Source organism: Myotis brandtii, unplaced genomic scaffold, assembly GCF_000412655.1.
Source record: "Myotis brandtii unplaced genomic scaffold, ASM41265v1 scaffold810, whole genome shotgun sequence".
Taxonomy (NCBI): Eukaryota; Metazoa; Chordata; class Mammalia; order Chiroptera; family Vespertilionidae; genus Myotis; species Myotis brandtii.
The window spans coordinates 772,304-793,360 of record NW_005371274.1 but is presented as its reverse complement, the minus strand read 5'-3'; the positions used below and the strand labels follow the sequence as shown (position 1 = coordinate 793,360).

Below are 21,057 nucleotides of genomic sequence, written 5' to 3'. Positions count from 1 at the left end.
AGACTGGAGCAGTGGATCATAATGTTCCCCAAAGCCCCAATTGTTTAGCGTTGTTCTAGCACTCTTGCCTCCTGGTTCTTAGTTCAGGGCTCTTCCTAGGACCTGCATGCGTTCATGCTGCATTCATTTATCCAGTAATCCTCTGAGTTCTTTATGTTCACTGCCGAAATGTCACCTCCCTTTTTGCTTCCCTGGATAGGTATACAGCTAGGCTGTATACCAGAGACCAGAAGAAAACAGCTTTCCAATAGTTGAAGACAAACCTGGAAATGGTCATCGTAGCTGAGGTTTATACCTGTCGTATTATATCGTACTCATCATGTCATTCTGTTATTCATAGGAGAGGATAAGTGATCATTTGCAAGGCTGGATAAACTGTTCAAGATCCTGAGAATAATCTCTCATTTTGCTATGGTTTGTTTTGTGTGGTTATTTAGGTGTATGTTTATCTTGCTTTTCTTTTAAAAAAAAAGTATTTTTTTATTGATTTCAGAGAGGAAGGGAGAGGGAGAGAGAGACAGAAACATTAATGATGACAGAGAATCATTGATCAGCTGCCTCCTGCATGCCCCACACTAGGGATTGAATCTGCAACCCAGGTATGTGCCCTGGCTGGCAATTGAACCGTGACCTCCTGGATCATAGGTCAATGCTCAACCATTGAGCCACACCAGCCAGGCTGTCTTGCTTTTCTTAAACAAAAACTAACTAAATCTGTTCTCTAGTAATAAATTAGGCCATGGACTGCACTTCCTTTTAGACTCAGACTACTAAAAATAATTGGTAGGTGATGGTCTCCCATGGGCATGAGTGAAATGTGGCAGAACAGTTATTTTTCTTCACTTCTTTTGCGTTAGCTTTCTATTTGCAAAATGTTTTTGAATCTAACAGGAAAACACTACCTTGGGTTAAATTTTTTTCATGTGAATGCTTTTCAGAAGGTAATTTTAGTACTTTGGACATGCTGTAATTTTTATAACATATACCGAATGTATAGACCTTATCATATGGACTTTATCAGTAATAAATATGAAAGATACGCAATAAAATTACATTGAAGCTACAGTCACTTTTTGTGGAAAGTAATTTTCAGGAAAGTAATTTTATGCTTTTCAGGAAAGTAATTTTATACTAAGAGTTTTTAATTATGGTCTTCCTCCAGAAAAAACCAGCACCTCTGTTCATTTGAGTAGAATCTTCACTTAACGGTGGGTGCAGGGGGTGAAGGGCAGAGGGCAGAGCCAATTCACATGACTCTTAACCTTTGAATTTACTTTTTTAGTTCACTTGAGAAAAAGTCAGCCTGAAGGAGTGGGACATGTACATAAAAGACGATTAGGGGAAAAGGGTAATGATTTAATTAATTAATGGAAACTTGTATTCAACGTAATGTTGCCAAGTCATTATTCTTTTTTTAAAATTCCAGCATTAATGTAAGTTTAGTGTCCTTCTGAAATAAGCCATTATTCTTAATGCAAAGAATGACTGTGTGTTTATTATTAGAACTATCTGGAACTTTGATTCACGTCATCAGTACATGGCAAGAAGCAAATGCTATGGTATTGATTTTTATGGAGTGATTTTATGTGTTGTCTTATTGTTCTGTGTTTTTATTTTTAGGACCGGAGTAGGCCCTATGACACTTTTAACTTGCACTCGTTGGAGAACTCCTTAATGGATATGATAAGGACTGATCATGAGCCTCTGAAAGGTAAACACTACCCTCCCAGTGGCCCACCAATGAGTTTCGCTGATATAATGTGGAGGAATCATTTTGCAGGTTAGGAATATTCATATGTCCATTCCTTGCTTGGTGTTTTAAACAAAAATCAGCTTTTTAATAATTGTGATTTTGTTTTGTTTTGTTTGTTTGTTTTTTGTTTGTTTTTGTTTGCTTCTGTAAAGCATTGTGGAATGTATTTAAAGTTGATTTTTTTAAAACCTGGGTTCAGCTACCTATGATTTTCAAGGTTGATGGCTTTAATCATAATGTCTGGCAGAAGCATGTGCTGGGCAGCTGAAGTTGCAGTTACGGCATGAGACCAGAAGCCACATTTTCTGGGCTTTGCATTTGGAATCCACAGCCGAACCTGGATAATTCATTTAAGTCCAAGCATACTGCAAGGAAATAGGAGATTTAGTAAACTAGTCTCCAAAGACTACTTCAGAAAACTTCATACAAAAGGGTTTCATTTTATTAAAATATGATCAATTTCCTAGTATAGAGAGGTAACACCACACAGACTTGAGAGCAGCCAGCGACCCGTTTGCATTCTCTCAGGCTAAAACATTAAGGAAAATGTCTTAAAATGTGTCAACGTTTTGGCTTAAATATAAGGCAGAAAGTCCCAGCGTCAGCAATATTAGGATTTCCTACTTTTACAACCCATGTAAATTCAGGATAGAGGCTGATGTTACATTCATAATTACAGCTAGTTCTTTTTATGGGTTATAGGAATTTTTAGGGGCCCCAAGGTATTTTTGAATACTGTAATGGAAATTTTCTGTTGAAGTATCTACAGTGCTTGGGTTCAGCGCCTAATATCTGAACATTGTAAAGAGTTGGCCACAGGGATGTCCATCTTGTCCAAACCCTCCTGTCCTCTGGATGGGGAGGAATTTGATCCCCTCTGGTTCTCTGCAGGCTCTTATAGAGGGTAGGAATGACTGTGAACACCTGATAGCCATTTCCTCCAGCCACACCAGGAATCCATTTCATCCTTTTCTTGTCACACTCATGATTTTCTGCTGCGGTCCTCAATTGCCAGTGAAAAGAGAGTAGTTAACAGACTATAAAGAAAAGAAAGGACTTTGAGAAAAGCTATATTTTAAAGCCGTCAGAAGTAGGGAAAAAAAATCTCTCATTGATTCATTGTTATATTTAGTCACTGTTTCCATGTCTGTCTTCAGTTGAGAGATTAGGTACATGGCCATTTAAAGCATATTTCACTTAGAAGTGAGAATGATGTTAAAAAAGAAACCCGTGATATTCACAGACTTTTGTGTTTTTAATATCTTCAAAGGCTGCATTTGTCTGCCTTCTCTACCTCGAACAGCTAGAAGTCTCTCCTAACCTAAAATATTCAGGCCTTGTTCTTTATGCGTATTTGTTTTAGCTTAGTCTGTATTCTTTTCATTCAGCAATAAAATATAAGAGGATATTAGATTACAGCCTGTAAAATAATTTTCCAGAATTTTGTGGATATTGTTTAAGTGGGTGCTATTGTGCCCTGCCTTTTGAGCGTAGCATTGTTGAAGTGTGAGGAGGGTACCTCACTACAGTGTAATGTAAATACCTTATTCCAGTTGTGGTGGCCTTTTTAAATATTGCATGTCTAACTGCCTGTGCGTAAATTTTTTCACTACACTTGCAAATGTGAGGTTTCACCTACAAAAGCCTTCTGCACTGTACTTATATGTCCTCAGAAATTGGAAGGCATTTAATATGTACTTTTTTACAGCCTCAATAGAGTTGCAACCTCTTAGTTCATCATACCACCCACATTGATTTCCTTATGAGGGGACCACTTCCCATGTTCAATTACAGCATCGCGTCAGCGTCCTCTGGTGAGGGTGTTTGAGCTTCCTGCTTCCCTTTTCCAGCTGGGAGACTGTTAGGTCTGACTTACAGCATCATGTGTTTGAACCTTATTATTTCTAGTAACATAATTATGATGCTGGTATTTTAAAGAAAAGATTTTAAGTAACGTTTGACTCTTAAAAAGGAGCAAATTATAATAACAAAAAGGTCATTAAAAAATAAAAGAAACATTGTGATGGCATAACCTTTATTTTTTTTATTTTTTATTTTTTTAAATATATATTCTATTGATTTTCTACAGAGAGAAAGGGAGAGGGACAGAGAGCCAGAAACATCGATGAGAGAGAAACATTGATCAGCTGCCTCCTGCACACTCCCCACCGGGGATGTGCCCGCAACCAAGGTACGTGCCCTTGACCAGAATCGAACCTGGGACCCTTGAGTCCGCAGGCCGACGCTCTATCCACTGAGCCAAACCAGTTAGGGCATAACCTTTATTTTTCTATTTCCCACATGATAAACATTATCCATGTTTTTATCCGGTCTTTATAATTTATTGATAGGCCTTAACTTTGGACTCTTAGATTGTTCCCAGCTTTTTTCCTCCATTGTCGGTAATGCTGCCATGGATGAGTTCTTGCACATAGTTTTTTCTCAAGGAAAATTCATATAGAGGGTCTCTGGGTCAAAAGATATAAACATCTAGTCAATTAAAAATCAAAATATGTAAGCATCTAGGTGAATTGTGCTTTAAGAGAAAGGTGGTGGGCTAGGAGACCTACCCGGTGGCTTCTGGATGAGTCTGTCTAGAAACACTTCCCTCCACTCCATTCTGTTTTCCCTCTTCTCTTTAGTATCCTCTTCTCCCACTTGAACATGGGAACACTATTTTGAGGATCTCAACACTCAAGTGATAGAGTCCTTGATTTTTTATATGCTTGCTTGTTTTGGTGTTTTCCTCCGAAGCTCAATTTTCTTTAGAAAATAATACATTCTTTCTCATTGTAAGGAATTCAAGTAGTACATAAAAAAACAAAAAGGAAAGTGGAAAAAATCACCTGAGACCTACTACCTAGAGATAACAAAAATTGTTTATTAAGATTCTTTCAGACATTTTATATTCTCTATAGAGGAGATGAAATTCCAACTCGGCCTTTCTGACTTTGCAGTCACTCAAACCTGTGTTTGAATTCCGGCTCTGCCTCTAGTTAGCTATTGATCTAGATAAATTAGTTAGCCTCTTTAAAGTCTTAGTGTCCTCATTGTTAAAATAAAGCACCTACTTCACAGAATCAGATCAAGTTCCTGACACTAGAAACTGCTCAAATGGTATCTATAATTTTTTTTTTTTGCTGGCAGTGGTAATGGTATGCCTACAGCCTGGCCTGCGCAATAAATTAAACCTTTATATTCCTACAGTGTTTCCTTCTAGCTAGGCTGCAGCTAAATGCTGAAAGCTTGCAAATGCCAGTTGCCAAAGTTTTGTGTTTCCCATATGTAAATAATGATTGTCATGATCAAAAACCACCAAAAGGAGAAAGGAAAAGAATCCTCCTAAGTTATGTTGGCTTTCCAAAATTGCATATCTGAATGATGTAAAGAAAGTATAATAAAATAGGATATCACAGTCATGAAAAATAAAGTACCTTATATGTACTTAAAGTGAAGGTGGTGAAAATATGTTCACAGTGATATTTCATCTTAGAAATGTATTGAGTAAGAAATTCCTTTGTTCAACTGTTCTCTTGATTCAGCGGGAAGAAAGGGTTAGTGGGAGAAATGATGAAATAGGAAGTTCAGGAAGTACTAAGATTTCTGCTTCAGTAAAGAGCTTTAACAGTTTTTCAATTTTGTTTATACGTAATACTAGGTCAGCGTTGAAAGTGTTTGTAGGAGATTTTAAAAGGCCCATCACCCCCCTGCCCCCCAGTAGTAAAGTAGTAGAGAAAAAGTCAAATTGGTCTTTCTTCACAGCACTCAGGAATGTCTTCTGCAGTGTTGATCAGATCACAGAACCCTATTTAAATAAAACTTAGACTGAATTTTGGCTTCTTAAAGAGCTCAAATTACAGTTCTTGGTTATAACAGAGAAACATTTCATCATTATATTTGCCTCTTACCACATCTTACATATGACTTTCCCTAATGTTCATTTGAGATAATGCCTCCAAGAGATGAGAAGGAGAGTTTTGAGATGGGTGATGAACTAATGAAAATGGTTCCTTATTTCTTTTCTAAGTACAAAAGTCCTTGGGTTGGTCTAGGTATGAGTGAGGCCTGGGTGGGAGGAATTATTCTCTGCCCTCTTTTCTAGTGGACTAAAGGGATATTCAACGCTTCTCATAACTGTGAGGATTAATGGGATTTCTGGCATTGGGAATAAGGGATAAGGGAAAAGGTTCATCCTTATACCCTCCTTACAGTGGTCCACTGACTTGCTGCTAATGACGAGGGTTCAGCTGCTGGGGAACCCCTATGAAAACCCAGGGTCATTAGGTTTGATTAATCATACCCTCCCTTAGGATTAAGATTCAAAGACAAAGTACTGAGAGAGAAGAATAGGGAAATACCAACCACAGTACATTGGGCAGTGGAGGTGACATTGAGAGACAAGATTTTCTCTTCACCATTCATGGAACTGAAATTTGAGAAATGAAAAGAGCAGGTGTCAGTTGAGAACTGATCTTGAAGGGTTTGCTTTTCAAATATATACTCAAACTGGGGAAAAAATAGCTATCTTCCGATAATAGTGCTTTAAAATTTAAATTGACAGAAATTTGGAAGGCATAGATGCCACCCCTTTGGTGTTATAGGGCATTTTATTTATTCATTACGATTTGTATTTAGTAGCATTTAGCCTTTCACAAAATTGGCCCTTTTTGTGGCGTGTGGAGGTTTCCTTGTTTCAGGAAAAGTGCACCTGTCATTACACTTAGTTTGTTCAGAAAAACATACTGTCTCTTTACTAACCTGAATCATTACTCCAGTTCTATTTTGTGTTACCTCCCTTAAGCTCTATCAGCTTATCTGGTATAAAAGTTAGCAGATTACACAAAGTTTTAGGGCACAGGTTCTAAATTAGAAAAAAGTGATTGTTCTATACTGGGAGTGAGGGTGGCGGGAGGAGAGACACAATAGATAGAAGTTGAGTGATCTTTTTATAGGTACCTCCCATTAATTTGCCCAATGATCCTTTCAATATAGCAATGTAATCACCTGAGAGGTGGTTTTTTTCTCCTGAGAATTTTGAAAGAAAAAGACTGAGTACTTTAATCTTGGGTACTACCTCCAGAAATTCCAATTTAATTGTTCCAGAGTATGGCCTGAAATGAGGAAATGTAGGCACATACTAAAAATTATCCACTACTGGTATGCAAAGAAACTAGGATTTGACCTCAGGTCTACGCTCACAGCTTTTGCTTCTTGGTTCTTTGGAACATATTTAGAATATTATAGTACCAGTCTCTAATCATTTTTCCCTGAAAGGGATTTAAAAGACCATTTTATTGTATTCTTGCATATCATATTATTACATTTTGTGGATACTTTCTCTGAAGGTATATACCTTCAACTTTATAGAGAAAAGTGGTAGGAAACAGAGTCCAGTAGAATATTCATTTTGTCTTATAACCTTTTCTAGAACATGGCACTCACATTCTGTTCTGGGAAGGTCTCTTGAAGGACTTGACTTTTTAGAGCAAATGGGGATGATTGCGGGAAGATACAGCAGTTGTTCCCTATCACATAACATTGCAGAAGTGAAGAGGTGACTTTGCATACTTAAGTATGAATTAATAAAAATTCTGATTTTAATTTTGGACATATAAAAGTACAGCTTTAGTTGGGCTCTGACACTTTGAATAATAGTAGAGGTAGTTTTTGAAAAGAATAACTGTTCTCTTAAATATGAATGTGAATTGAGCTTACGAGACTGATTTTTACAATCTGAATAACCATGTGGAACCCTATTCTCCAAACTCTCCCTCCATCCCCTCTGACCCCCATTTACCAGGCCCCGTGCAGTGGGAAAAGTGGGACACAGCCTCAGATTTCCACAGCATCATTCAACTCAGCAAAACCAAGTAGGCCTTCCAGTTTTCGAAACCTTATATTTTACACTATACTTAAAAGATAGCTAGCTGACAAGAACAATTTAAAAATAGCAGACCATGGACAGGTGACAAAATGTCACGCTGGCAGCACCAGACTGAATTAACAAAAATCACCAGATGTCACACACTTGATTCTATTTTCACAGCTGATTAAACAGCAGTGTTTGTTGGACAAAAGAAAGGAAAAAGAAATGGCCTCATCTGAATTTGGAATCAGTTTTTCTTTTGCTGTTATATATTTGTCTCTCCTCCAAAATGCCATAATAACTGTAAGACTTAAGGCATTCAAAATATTAAATAAAAAATAAAATTATAAAATAATCCCCAATTTTAGAAAAGAAACCTTTGGTCATATGCTGTTCCTAAACTGGAAGACTGTACATCAGAGAGTTAACAGAGCTTGTCTTTGATTGGTGATCTTGTTTTCTTTATTTTTCTCTATTGTCTCATTTTTCTCCAACGAAGATATATTGCACTTTATAATCTAAACGTGAACTTTTGAAGAGGTAAAGAAAGTAGCTTAAAGAAGCCATAAGTGGTTTTACTAAAAATAATTTGCATTTAGTTGGGAAAAAAATAGATTATTTTTAAATAATTGGTTCTGGTGGGTCTGGCATTGACCCAGAGTTTTTTTATAATATATTTTATTGAATATATTGATCCAGAGATCCATGGGTCAAAGAGGCCAACAGAATTAGGGAGGATACCAGGAAAAACAAAAAAGTTTCTGCTTCTTAGCAAGTAGTAATGCCTTGTCTACAAAACATTGCCCAAGGCTCTTGTTTTTGCTGCATCTTTAGAAAGATTGAATCAGAAGAAATCATTATGAGATGGAGGATGATTAATTAGAAAGCCACCAAGCTTCTTTTCATTTTCATTTTTCCTGGCTGAAAAGTCCTAAAACTTCATGGAAAGCGTCCAAAAAGGATCCAACTTCTGAAGACTGCAGAGAGGGGCATGCAGAAACATACAATAACTATTATTTGATGCAGTGATTGTAAACTACATAATTCTTTTTAAAATGTCTTTATTGATTTTTAGAGAGAGGAAGGGAGAGGGATGGAGAGATAGAAACATCGATGAGAGAGGAACATCACCGATTGGCTGCCTCCTGCATGCTCCCTATTTGGGATCTAGTCTGCAACCTGGCATGTGCCCTGACCGGGAATCAAACCAGTGACCTCTTGGTTCCTGGGTCAACACTCAACTCAGTCACTGCTGAGCCACATGAGCCAGGCATAAACTACATAATTCTTTACCATTAATGAGCTTAGCACAAGAAATAAAAGAAGTTGAATGAGGATCAGCTAAATTTGGGTTTACTTTGCTTTCTTGGTAACCCTTTATTATTCTAGGAATGTTTAGGGAACATTCCTAGCTTTTAAGAACCACACTTACCTCTGAATATTCCTTGCTTAAAGATCAGAGAGACCTTCTCTACATAATATTTCCTAAAGTTCGGATAGGCAGTGATTTTGAACTCTCGTTGCGTTTTTAGGCAGACTTTGCAGTGACTGGGCTATTTACTGTTAAATGTGAATACCTCAGAATATGTGTAAATCACATCTAGTTTTCATGACTGTTAGTATTTGGTGGTAATGAATCCATAGAGTATCTTGGTTATCTGAAAATAATGGAGAATATTGATATAGCTAACTAAAATCAGAATGAAATTCTCTCTACTGAGTCAAAGTCTGTTCTGGTGACAAATTTTCCTATAATAGGCTCTGATCAAGGTGGTGGTAGGAGATAGCACTCCCAGCATATGGTACAGACTATAATTTTTAGGGACTCTAACTTGACTTAGGAGCTGGAAAAACATATGACACATAGATACTGTTAAATTTGTCTTTTAACAATTGGTAGTTTTTGAAACTCCTAATTATTAGCTTCTGGTAAATATGAAAAGATCTTAAAAAATTCATTAAAAACAATAAAACAGTCAATTCAGTTATTAAGAGATGATTTGTTACTAATATGATGATTTTTCTGTAGAAAACATTCAAATATATTATTAAAAAGAATTTTACCATAATATAAATGTTAGCAAAATAGTTTCCACAAAATTAGAGATAGATGTAATATCTTCCTCCGAATAAGGAAGTTTAAAATAATAAAAACTGAAAATAATTTTTTTCGGAAAGTTCTTTAATGCTTTTTGATAAAATTAGAACAGTTTCAGCAGAATCCATCAACTGTTGATGATTTTTCCATTCTTTTTTTTTTTTTAAGGATGTTCTTCTTTTTTATATATATATATTTTATTGATTTTTTACAGAGAGGAAGGGAGAGGGATAGAGAGTTAGAAACATCCATGAGAGAGAAACATCCATCAGCTGCCTCCTGCACACCCCCTACTGGGGATGTGCCCGCAACCAAGGTACATGCCCTTGACCGGAATCGAACCTGGGACCCTTCAGTCCGCAGGCCTACGCTCTATCCACTGAGCCAAACCCGTCAGGGCGATTTTTCTATTCTTAATTAAGCAGAATCCATCAACTGTTGATGATTTTTCCATTCTTAATTACTCTCTCTGTCACACACATACACACACATCAATGCAAGCAACATTACACTTAAGAGTTTTGTTTTTTCCTTATGCCTTAATATGAAATGACCTTTCACAAATTACTATGATGAGGGTCTTTAAGAGATTACGATGGTTTTGATTTCACAAGGAATTCATGATTCCCCCTTTTTAGTTGAGGCAAATACTGTGATTTTTCCCTTTTGGGCCAGAAGAGTTTGATAATGCTCTTTGCCTTCAGTACCCCATAACAGAATTCAATACCAAATGTTGACTGGCCTTTTGCAGTTGTTTATAACACTGTATTTGTTGTAAGAGTCAATCACTTCCTTATCTCCAGCTTTCTCTGCACCACTCTCCCCCCAAATGCTGTTGACATTTATTTAAACAATGGTAGTGACCTGAAATTAACATTTTTCTGAGAATTTCATGTTAACTCTTGACACAATTGGACATGAACACCTAGCAGAGCCAAGTTCGTAGATATTAGCTTTACACAAAAGCATTGTTTCAGTAATGATTTTGTTGCGGGAATTGGTCAAGAAAACTTACTAAGTACATTTTTTCTCATATAAAACTCTCTCTGTTTCATTTTTGTTTTGAAACACCCGCCTCCTTTTCCTAAATAAATAATGAAAAAGCAAATCAAATGTCTACATCTTCTGCTCTTAACCTTGAAGGCTGTTAGTTGAAATATCTGATTTATTCTTGTCACTTTGTCTGTAAAGGGCCAGAAGTAAATATGTTAGGCCTGTGGGCCACATGGTCTCTGTCACACATTATTTGTTTTTTAATTTTTGTTTTATAACCCTTTAAAAATGTAAAAATGATTCTTAGCTCAAGGAGGGGAACAAACACAGGTAGCCAGCCAGTGTGGGCAGAAGTTTGCAACCCCTGTAACTACTATAAGGACAAAGGTCTGAAGATAAACATTATGCCCAAGGTCATACAACTAATTAGTGATAGGGGCAGCAATAAGAACCCCAGGTTTTTAGCTAGTCATTGTTCCCCAATTCATCATATAAATTTCACCATCTTTCTTCCAGTTGCCATTCTGGTAATCGTTGCATTTTTGAGGCACTATGAGCACTTTATCTTTTTATTCCTCCTTAGCTTCAAGTTTATATAGTTCTTGAATTCATTATTTTTCTGCTTGAATTTGAAGGGCACTGTGAATGGTTGTTTAAATAAAATGCTTAATTCAGGGAGTTGGCATGTTTAAATCGGAATGCAGAGATGCATTAAAGTTTCAGAAGATTATAATGGGAGCTTATTGTTTTGTTTTGTTTTGTTTGTTGTTATTGAGACTTTGGCTTTGTTTTAAAATTTTTCATGTGTATATTTTATTATTTGATTTAAAAACTTTTGTGATTGCTATGGCCTTTGATAGCATTGTTTGTTGTCGATTAATTTGTTTTAGCTTTTTGTAATGTTGGTATTTTACAATGTTTTGAAATGATTATATTAAGCATTATTTTCTTTGTGCTTAAAATAAAATTATTTTATTTTTTAGGACGCATGGGAATAAATTTCCATCATCCAGGAACAGATAATATTATGGCACTTAACAGTAAGTCTTCATGTGAAATATCCTATAAAATTAGCAGTCAAGTTTACAGCATGTTATTTCCATGTTTTTTTTCTTTTTAGTAATTTTTAAATTTTTCTATTACAGTTGACATACAGTATTATATTAGTTTTAGGTGTACACCCCAGTGATTAGACATTATATAACTAAGTGATGATTTATTGGGATATTTCCACTTTTTAATTGTTTATTACATTTCAACATTTTAATGAGTAAAATGTAGACCATTATTTTATACTAGTGGTTCTGAAGGTGTGGTCCCTGGAGCATCAGCATCCTTTGGGAACTTATTAAAAATGTCGAATTTCAAGTCCCACTCCAGATGTGCTGAATCATAAACTTTAAGGATGGGGCCCAGAAATCTGTATATTAACAAGTCCTGTAGGTGATTGTGATGGAGACTAAAGTTTGGGAATGGCTACAGTGTGCCAGGGGTTGACAAACTACAGCCCTGTGAGCCCACTGCCTACTTTTATAAAGAGCTTTATTGAAACACACCCACTCCCATTCATTTATGGATTGTCTTGTGGCTACTGTTGTGTTACAACGGTAGAGCCCAAAAAGCCTAAACTGTTTTCTATCTGGTCCTTTACAGAGAACTTAGCTGACCCTGCTGCATACCATGGAGGTGGAGTAAGGAAAGAGGAGGAGGAAAGGAGGGAGGTGAAGGGACAGAGGGAGGAGTGGGTTAGATAATGTGAAGGACTAAGTCAACTTATTTATGCATAACTCAGAATTTTCTCATTTTGGTAGATAGCCACAGTTCAAACTGGACATCCCATTAATAGAGTTTACGTAGTATATAGGTGTCAACAGCTTTTTAGGTTAGAAATATTTTTGTCAGTAATAATTATTGGATTGAGTTCTGGAGCATCAAAACCTTGTTAACCAGAAAGTCATTGTATTAATTAATCCTGGAAGAAATTCCTGGCTGGCATCAATTCTCCTCCCAAGTGTCTATGGATCAAATAAATACTTTGAAGAAGACATCATATTCTCAATCCTGACTTGATGAGAGAGATAGGTATCCTGGTGAGCATTCTCACTTCTCAGTACTACTTCCTAAGTGTGAATGGGCCAATTCCCCATTCTTTGGCGTTCCTAGTACATTCTTTTCCTCTGAGAATTACCACTGCTGAGGTCATCTAAACTGAAATTATCAGTTGTCAGAAGGACCTATACAGCCATTGATTTAAGTTTTCTCCTCTGTCAAGTGAGTGATATCAGGTTGTACACTCTTATCCTTTCAGATATACAAGCTAACTCTTGATACACCTGGGGGACATCCTGGTTAAATCTAGGGTTGTGTACAATATAGCCCCTTTCCCTCTTGAGTAGGGATGTTAAAATGCCAGTGGAGTTCCTTAGGGCAGATTTCAGGTTATCTCTAAAATATATATTTCATATTTCTTTTGGCTCCAACATGCAGTCTACCTCCTAGTGAGCTCTGCAGAGAACCCATGACAGTGCTTGACAGTGCGGTTCTCATTCACTGTGGGCACATTTTGTTCTAAAGAGCTAGTATCCCCGTTTTGAGGGTCTTAGAAACAATAAAAATTTACTCCACAGTATTCATCTCTATGTTCTAATTTCTAAAAGAACGGTCACTTTACATTCAGATTGTGCTACCTCTAATTTTTTTTCTAGATGTAGGTACATAGGGGTGAAGATGAATAGGCACGCTTAACTTGCTGAGCTTCTGCGATTTTGTGAAAGTTTGTGAAAACACTTCAGCCAGGTGGTTAGATGTAGAGTCGAATGTAAAAGGAAAGGACAGCATGGTAGTGTGTCTGCCTGAAGGAGTGAGTGTGTATTTGAGGAAAGATTGAATCTGACATGATGTGAGTTCTCTTTTGCAAGAGGGAGAGGATATAATTTTTTATTTTCTGTGTAAAGTAAAAATGAAGCTAGAAGACATTTTTCTTTCTAAAAGGTTTTGATACTTTGTTTAGATTCTCTTTAATTCTCTGCTTTTAAAGAAGATTTTGCTTATGTTCTTTCTACTTGGTGCATGTGACTTAAATTGCCCCCTTTAGCCTCTAAATGTTCTCATCTTTAAGAAAAGGGGACTGAAATTAGGTCATCTTAATGATTGCTTTCATGCAGAAGATTCTATGATTCTGTAATATATTTTAAAACATCAAAAGGGTCACTCTGGCTGGTGTGGCTCCGTTGGTTGAGCACCATCTGTGCACCGAAGGGGTTGCCGGTTTGATTCCTGATCAGGACACATGCTCTGGTAGGAGCCAATTGATGTTTCTCTTTCTCTCTCCCTGTCCCTCTAAAACATTTTTTAAGAATCTTTTTAAAAAAGCTCTTTGATTCATTTTTCCTTTGCCATTGGGCCACTTTGATAGGAAAATTGAAAATGATGCTCATTCATCTCATCTTTATTGTAATCTTGTTTAAAACATGGCAGTGTTTTCATTTTCTAAAAAGGGTAAAGGAACTTGCTGATGTCATGCAGCCAGCAAATCGTCATCTGTGGCTTGGACACACACTTTATTCTGCCAGTCAGTCTCTTAATCCAGTGTGATTTCTACTCTTGGGTTTTCCCTGAAAGATCACTCAAGTTGCATTTAGCTCCTTTATAAGAGTTAGCTAAAGAATACTTTATTGATCTTGGAGATTTAGTGCACCTCCAGAAGGATCAGTTTTACTTTCAGAACATAGTCTTCCATGTTAGTGGCAGGAATTTTAACCATACTTCCAACGAGGCCTCTAGTCAGCGCAGACTGGGAGTCTGCTTTCCAGGACTTGGTATGCACAGGATCCCTAGGTAAACTGAAGTAGATGAAACTTTGCCTTCTTTTCTTTGTTGCTCTTCCCACACAGATACCTTTGATAATTGCATAAGTTTTTTTCTTCCGCCTAGTATAGTGGAAATAATGCAGTTTGGGGGAGGAAGGGCATACAGATCTGGGTTTAAATCCTTGATCCATTACTGATTTGCTACCTGGGCAGCTTACCTGGTTTTTTTTTTATTTAAAATGAATATATTCCTGGAGAGTATTATACTAAATAAAATAAGCCAGTCAGAGAAAGATAAGTATCACATGATCTCATTTATATGTGGAATCTAAAAATACCTATTAAAACACTGATTTTAATTCATAAAATAACAGCTTTAAGTATAATGATGAATAAAAACTAATGCTATGGTAGTAATAATGAAATAAAATAAAATTTGATTGCAAAGTTATTTTTCATTCATCTTAGATGATGCTACTAAAAGCAAACACTTAGAGAATGAAGTTTGTGGAAACTCTAAGGAAATTTCTGGGTACTTTCAAGGACTTGATAGGTTGAAATACTGGCTCTTCAGTGTTGGGATTTAAGAGTAAAGGCTTTCAAATGTCTGTCGACTGGTGTATTACTTTACTGGGGCTGCCCTAACAAAACAGAAATTTATTTTCTCACAGTTTTGGAGGCTGAACGTCCAAGAACAAGGTACCAGCAGGGTCAGTTTCTCCTGAGGCCTCTCTCGTTGGCTGGCAGATGGATGCCTTCTTTCTTGACCCTCACATGGCTTTTCTCTGTGCAGTCCCAGTATCTCCTTTTCTTATTAGGACACCAGTCCTATTGGATCAGGGCCTTACCCTTATGACCTCATTAACCTTAATTACTTCTTTAAAGACCTTATCTTCAAAAACAGTCACATTGGGAGTTAAGGCTACAGTGTATAAATTTGGGGGGGACATATTTCATTTCATAACCACTGGGGAATGGGTAAACTGTGGTATTTCCATACTAGTACTATGGAATACTACTCAGCAATAAAAAGAAAAGAAATATTGCCCTGGCCAACGTGCTCAGTGGTTAGAGCATTGCAGGTTCAATGTCCAGTCAAGGGCACGTACCTGGGTTGCAGGTTCAGTCCCCGACCTCAGTCGGGGTGCATGTGAGAGGCAACCAATTGAGGTGTCTCTCTCACATTGATGTTTCTCTCTTTCTTTCTCTCCATACTCCCTTCCCCCACCTCCCTGCCAGTCTCCCTAAAAATCAATGGAAAAAGTATCCTTGCGTGAGGATTAACAAAACAGAAAAAAGAAAAATATATTAACACAGGCAACATCATGGATAAATCTCAAAAATACTGTGTGCTACATAAAGGAAGCCAAACACATTTATTCCATTAATGTGAAGTTGTCAAAAGGGTACACAAACTATAGTACAGAAAGCAAATTAATGGTTGCCAGGGGCCGTGGGTTCAACAGCAAAAGGGCATAAGGACATTTTTTAGGGAGATGAACTGTTCTATATCTTGATTATAATGGTAGTGGTTACCTCACTGTATTATTACCAAAATTGATCAAACTGTACACTTAGAGTGGTTGGATTTTATTGAATGTAAATAATACCTCAACTTAAAGGGAAAAAAAGAATAAATGCGGTGGAGCCAGTGTTGACCTGGACTCAGTCCCTGTTTTAGTAGCTGAGTAACCTGGTGCCAGTCACCTTCCTGGGCCTCAGTGTGTCCATCTGGAAATGTATATTATGGCAGTTGCTTTGCAACTAGAATAGATTTGGTTAACATTTAGCATATAGTGCCCGGAGCATGATAAATCATCAATAGGTTATTACATTTTACTTCATGGTATTTCTTCTCTTTTGTAAAGTATGTCAGTAACACTAGTATTATTTACTGTTTAGTGTTACTTTCTAGGCTTGCAAATGAAATGGAAAGATTTTTCTGAGAAAAATATGAAAAGTCAAAGAGAGAATGGTAGGAAGAAGGGGCTTTAAAACATCCAAACACTTTATGTAAATGTAGCAGATGAAAATGTACCCCATCCCTTCAAGCATCATTTTTACCTGCTAAGCTCATGTTGTTTATAGAGAAATTGATCTTTCAAATTACAGTGTGCCAGATCGAGAATCACTGGCCTAAAACTATGTTACCTACCACTATAAAGACAAAGATAGAAGAGGAGCATTTATGAGATAAACTCCCATCATTCCTGCTCTTTGGGAATTTACAATCTAATTAGGGAAAAGGGGACATTCTTTTAGTAACTTTAAGATCTTTAACTCATCTTTTGGTGGAATTTTTTGCATGACTAATAAATACTTAGATGGAAGCTGGACAGGGGCCATTAGATGTTTGAATAGAATTTAATTTTGCTTACTGAAGTGGAATTCAAAAAATAAGTTTGCAAGGTGTTTTTAAGAAACTGATTTTATTGCAAGGAAAGAAATAAACAATTTCTTTCTACAGTTGACTTTTACTAGTCCTGACAGATATTTCCAAGCCAGTTAATAAAATGTTATATTAAGTTCTTGTATCTTGTTCATCTGGTTTTCATCAATACAGCTTCCCAGGGACTCTGCTTAAGTTCCTGGAAATAGTGCATGCTCTCCTGATCCACAACAGAATGGAGATCTCAGTCTCCCCACGACCCCTTGTCTTTGAGCCTTTATAGTGGAACCTGTATATAATGTTACTTTGCTTAGAGAAACTTCAGCAAATTTGGGTGAATCCATGTAATTGAAGAATTACTTTAGATTTTTAAATCAGATCATAACATGCCCTTGGGGAATCCTATGTATGAGTACAGCTATTTTAAACCAATTATGGGCCAAGTCATAAGGAGTAACAGATGATCCCTTTACAGCGTTTTCTCGTATGGCTAACAAGGCACCGTTCCATTAGCGTGAGAGTGCCATTCACAATGTATTAGTCATTGATCATGTAAACTTATTTTTAGAATAACTCTGGCCTATCCCACTGCCAACTGCCTGGACCTTTATATATATACAGGGTAGGGCAAAAGTAGGTTTACAGTTGTTCATACGGAAAAATAATTATACAAGAATAAACTCTGTATTTCGTGTGCTCACAACTGTAAACTTACTTTCACTCCACTCTGTATATGTGTATATATGTATTTTTATTTTTTTATACTTTTTCAACAAGTTTTTATTATTAGTTAAGCCATACTTCAGGATCCCAGAGTGAGATGTATCCAGGTCCCCCTTCACCTCCCTGGGAGAAGGTTGGAGGGCAGAGGACAGGTGGGTGTAGCCAGCTCAGATCTTCCCAGGGAACACGCTTTCTGCCTGGTGCAGAGGGACTTGTACATACACTGGTACCATTTGCACACGGAGACATCACCCCCTTCAGCGGTCATTACCTTCTCACAGCAGTGCAAGTCCAGGTAGTTCTGCCAGCAGTTCCTGCTCTGGTTCTAGTTGGGGAAGCGGGTGTCAAGGGGCAGTCTGATAGTTATTGGTTCTGGTCTTGATGTCTTCTGCCCTGTTGCTGACTCCTAAAGGTGCCCCTGAAGCAGCTCGTAGCTTAATGTGACCTTCAGCAAAGACACCTCCATCTGGCCGTTTATACGTATTTCGATGGATTAAAAATGATTCTTTACTTTTCTTTTTCAATTTTGGATTATTCAGGTTTATGATTCAAAGACTACAAAAATGGTAGCATTTCCCAGTGAACCATTCTAAAATATTTGTAATGTTTTTATTTTTTTATTGGAGTATAATATACATACCAAACCATGCACAGATCATAGCTTGATGTGTTATCACAAATTAAACACAGCCCTATAACCAGAACTTAGATCAAGACCAAAACATTACCAATACCACAGAACCCCTCTTAGGCTCCCTTCCAGTGAATACTTCCCTGGCCAAGGGGAAACCACTACTTTTGACTCCTAAAAATTAAATGTAATTTTATGAGGTGCAAAATTATTTAATACATATGAAATGATAAAAGAATTTTATCTGTAATGACTATGATGATTGATAACCAAGAATTAAAGGTCTTAGAGGAAGTAGATATGACTTTTAAAGTATATCAGATCTTATTATAGCTGATATAAATCAACACTAGCATAGAATATGTCATGTAGATGAAACTAGTCACATTACCCCCCCTTTCGCCTATGTGGGGTTGTTTTGTGCTGGCTCATTTAAATTTATATGTTCAATATTCTTCTTGTTTAAAATTCCTATTTGCTCTCATGGGAAAGCACTGCCTTTGTGCTCCCAAGTTTCTCTACTTGGTGTTCATGTCATTACCTCTCCCTTAGGGAAGCATTTGAATCTAATTAGTCTATTTGCAAATGGCCCTCATATGAGCACATTTTTAATCACCAACAGGGTTGGCCTACATTCTAAAGGCCATCAAGGCATGCATTCCTCCCTCCCTCAGTTGCATACTCAGCTAACAAGCCGTATTTGTTGAATACCAGCTTGGTACAGAGCGTTCTACCAGGTTCATTAGAAGATATTAAAAGTAGTAGACGACATCAACCTTGCTCTCTAGGAATTTAACAGTACAGTGTGGTGTTTAAACCTGTGGCATCTGGAGCCAGACTGCTTAGATTTATATTCCAAGTTCACCACTTCCTAGCTGTGTGATTTTAGGTGAGATACTTAATACTGTGTCCCATTTTCCTCATTTGAGAGAAGAGTCTAAGAATACTTATGTCATAAAATCATGGGGAATATTGTTAATATGTGTCAAGCATTTTGAACTGTTCCTGGCACACAGTAAGTACCTCATTAAATTTTAGCTGCTATAATAATCATCATCATAGAGATCATAGATAAAACACTGAAATTAGAACCAAGGTAGCACATAATTAAATTCCATTGTGAATGAAGAAAGCAAGTTGAAGCATCTGAGATTACTGAATTGGCTGCCTATTCCATATGCCATCTTGTCTCCATGAAACAAGGCAAGGACTCACTCCGTGAGTCCCTAGGCTGACATGAATCAATTTATTTTCCTTGATTAGAATAGAAAAAGCAAAGAATATATAAAAATCATGTTTAAGGAAGTTTTGATTAAAACTCCCCAGTATGTCTTTTCCAAATCTTCCCCACTCCCCAATTCAGAGTGCTCTTCCTGTCCCCACACCGGTCTGGATCTGTTCACTGGATCTGTTTCTATTACTGAATATTTAGCAGATAAAGACTTAACTGATCAGCATTCTCATTTGTCCTTTAGGTCTGATGAGTCATTTGTACCTTAGTATTGTAATCATATTCTTTTTCATTGAGTATCTGGTTAGAAATTAGATATAATGAAAGAATGGAAATTTGTTGTTTGGAAGAGAAATGAGTCATTTTGACATACAGAATGCTTTATTTTTTTCTCTAAGTAGAGGTTTTGCAGTGGGGGTGTTGGGTAGCATGACATCATTGGGAATGGGGGAAGGGACAAAAAAATAAGTGGTAGGATGTCAAAACGAATTTAATCTCTTTTGAATGTTATCTGTTATTAATTCATTCATATTATTATAAATGAAGTAGGCTTTTCAGGAGGCCAAGCTAAGAAACTAACTACCATTTATTATACATTCTATGGGAAGATGAATTCCAGCTTCCAAAAAATGAAAAGTGGAAAAGTTAAAAAAAAATTTTGGGGGGAATGCATTTCCTTTGTAAGTGATGTAAACAGTAACTGCTTTGTAAGTGCGAGAGAGATTTTTTTTAAAAAATTGAACATTATAGTGAGAGAAGGAGTTAGGGAGGAAGTAGAGCTTAAACTGGGGAAGCGTGAGAATGTCTGAAGAAAAGTGAAAACTTACAGAAGATGAGATGGGCCAGTTGGTATTTTAAATTTCTAGCTGCAAAGTCTGAATTCTTTCCCGAGGAGAGAAATAGTTTTCTTTATTACTGTCTTATACTGCAAATACAACCCCAGATTATCCTTGTTTCTTGGTTTTAAGCTATTATGACACTCCATGATTTAAAAAATTGATTAAAGATTTCATTTATTTTTTATAGAACCTGGGGTTTCCAATTTGAGAAACTTTCCACTTTGAAAATAATTTTAGATAACAGGATCTCCTAGCAATTTATGTATGATACCACAGTCTCGCTCTATTAAACACCGTGACAGTGCATTCTGTGGGCCTGGAGGTTTAAGGAAGATAATCTTCAAAGTACTCTATTCTTCAGCATGACCTGGGGTATACCCAGTACACTAATCCCTTTCTACTCTTCCAGTTCACTTTCTAGATGACAAATACAATGTTTTCCCCTCATCTATGATACTGTATGGAAAGTATGGGGAGACCAAGAGAAACTTGGTGACTGAAAATTTTATAGAAACATCTATAAAGAGTTAATTTTGTGTAAAATTTCTATGTAGTTTTCAGGGGACTCTAGGAAGTGTGTGTGTGTGTGTGTGTGTGTGTGTGTGTGCATGTGTGTGCATGTGTGTGCGCATATGTAGAAATTCAGAATTCAGAATGACCACCAGTGAAAATTTTTTAGGTGATGTCTGATGGCAATAATATATAGTATAAATAGCCCTAGCTGG

General features: G+C 36.8%; 1 protein-coding gene across 1 annotated transcript in view; it reads left to right on the top strand.

The window, feature by feature from the left end:
* The window catches only part of CPEB3 (cytoplasmic polyadenylation element binding protein 3), a 141,202-nt gene that overhangs the window by 32,720 nt on the left and 87,425 nt on the right, over nucleotides 1–21,057 (top strand). The window contains exons 2-3 of the mRNA XM_014531561.1: nucleotides 1,621–1,780; nucleotides 11,694–11,750. Of these exons, the coding sequence (XP_014387047.1) occupies nucleotides 1,621–1,780; nucleotides 11,694–11,750 (217 nt within the window). The remainder of the gene's footprint in view (nucleotides 1–1,620; nucleotides 1,781–11,693; nucleotides 11,751–21,057) is intronic.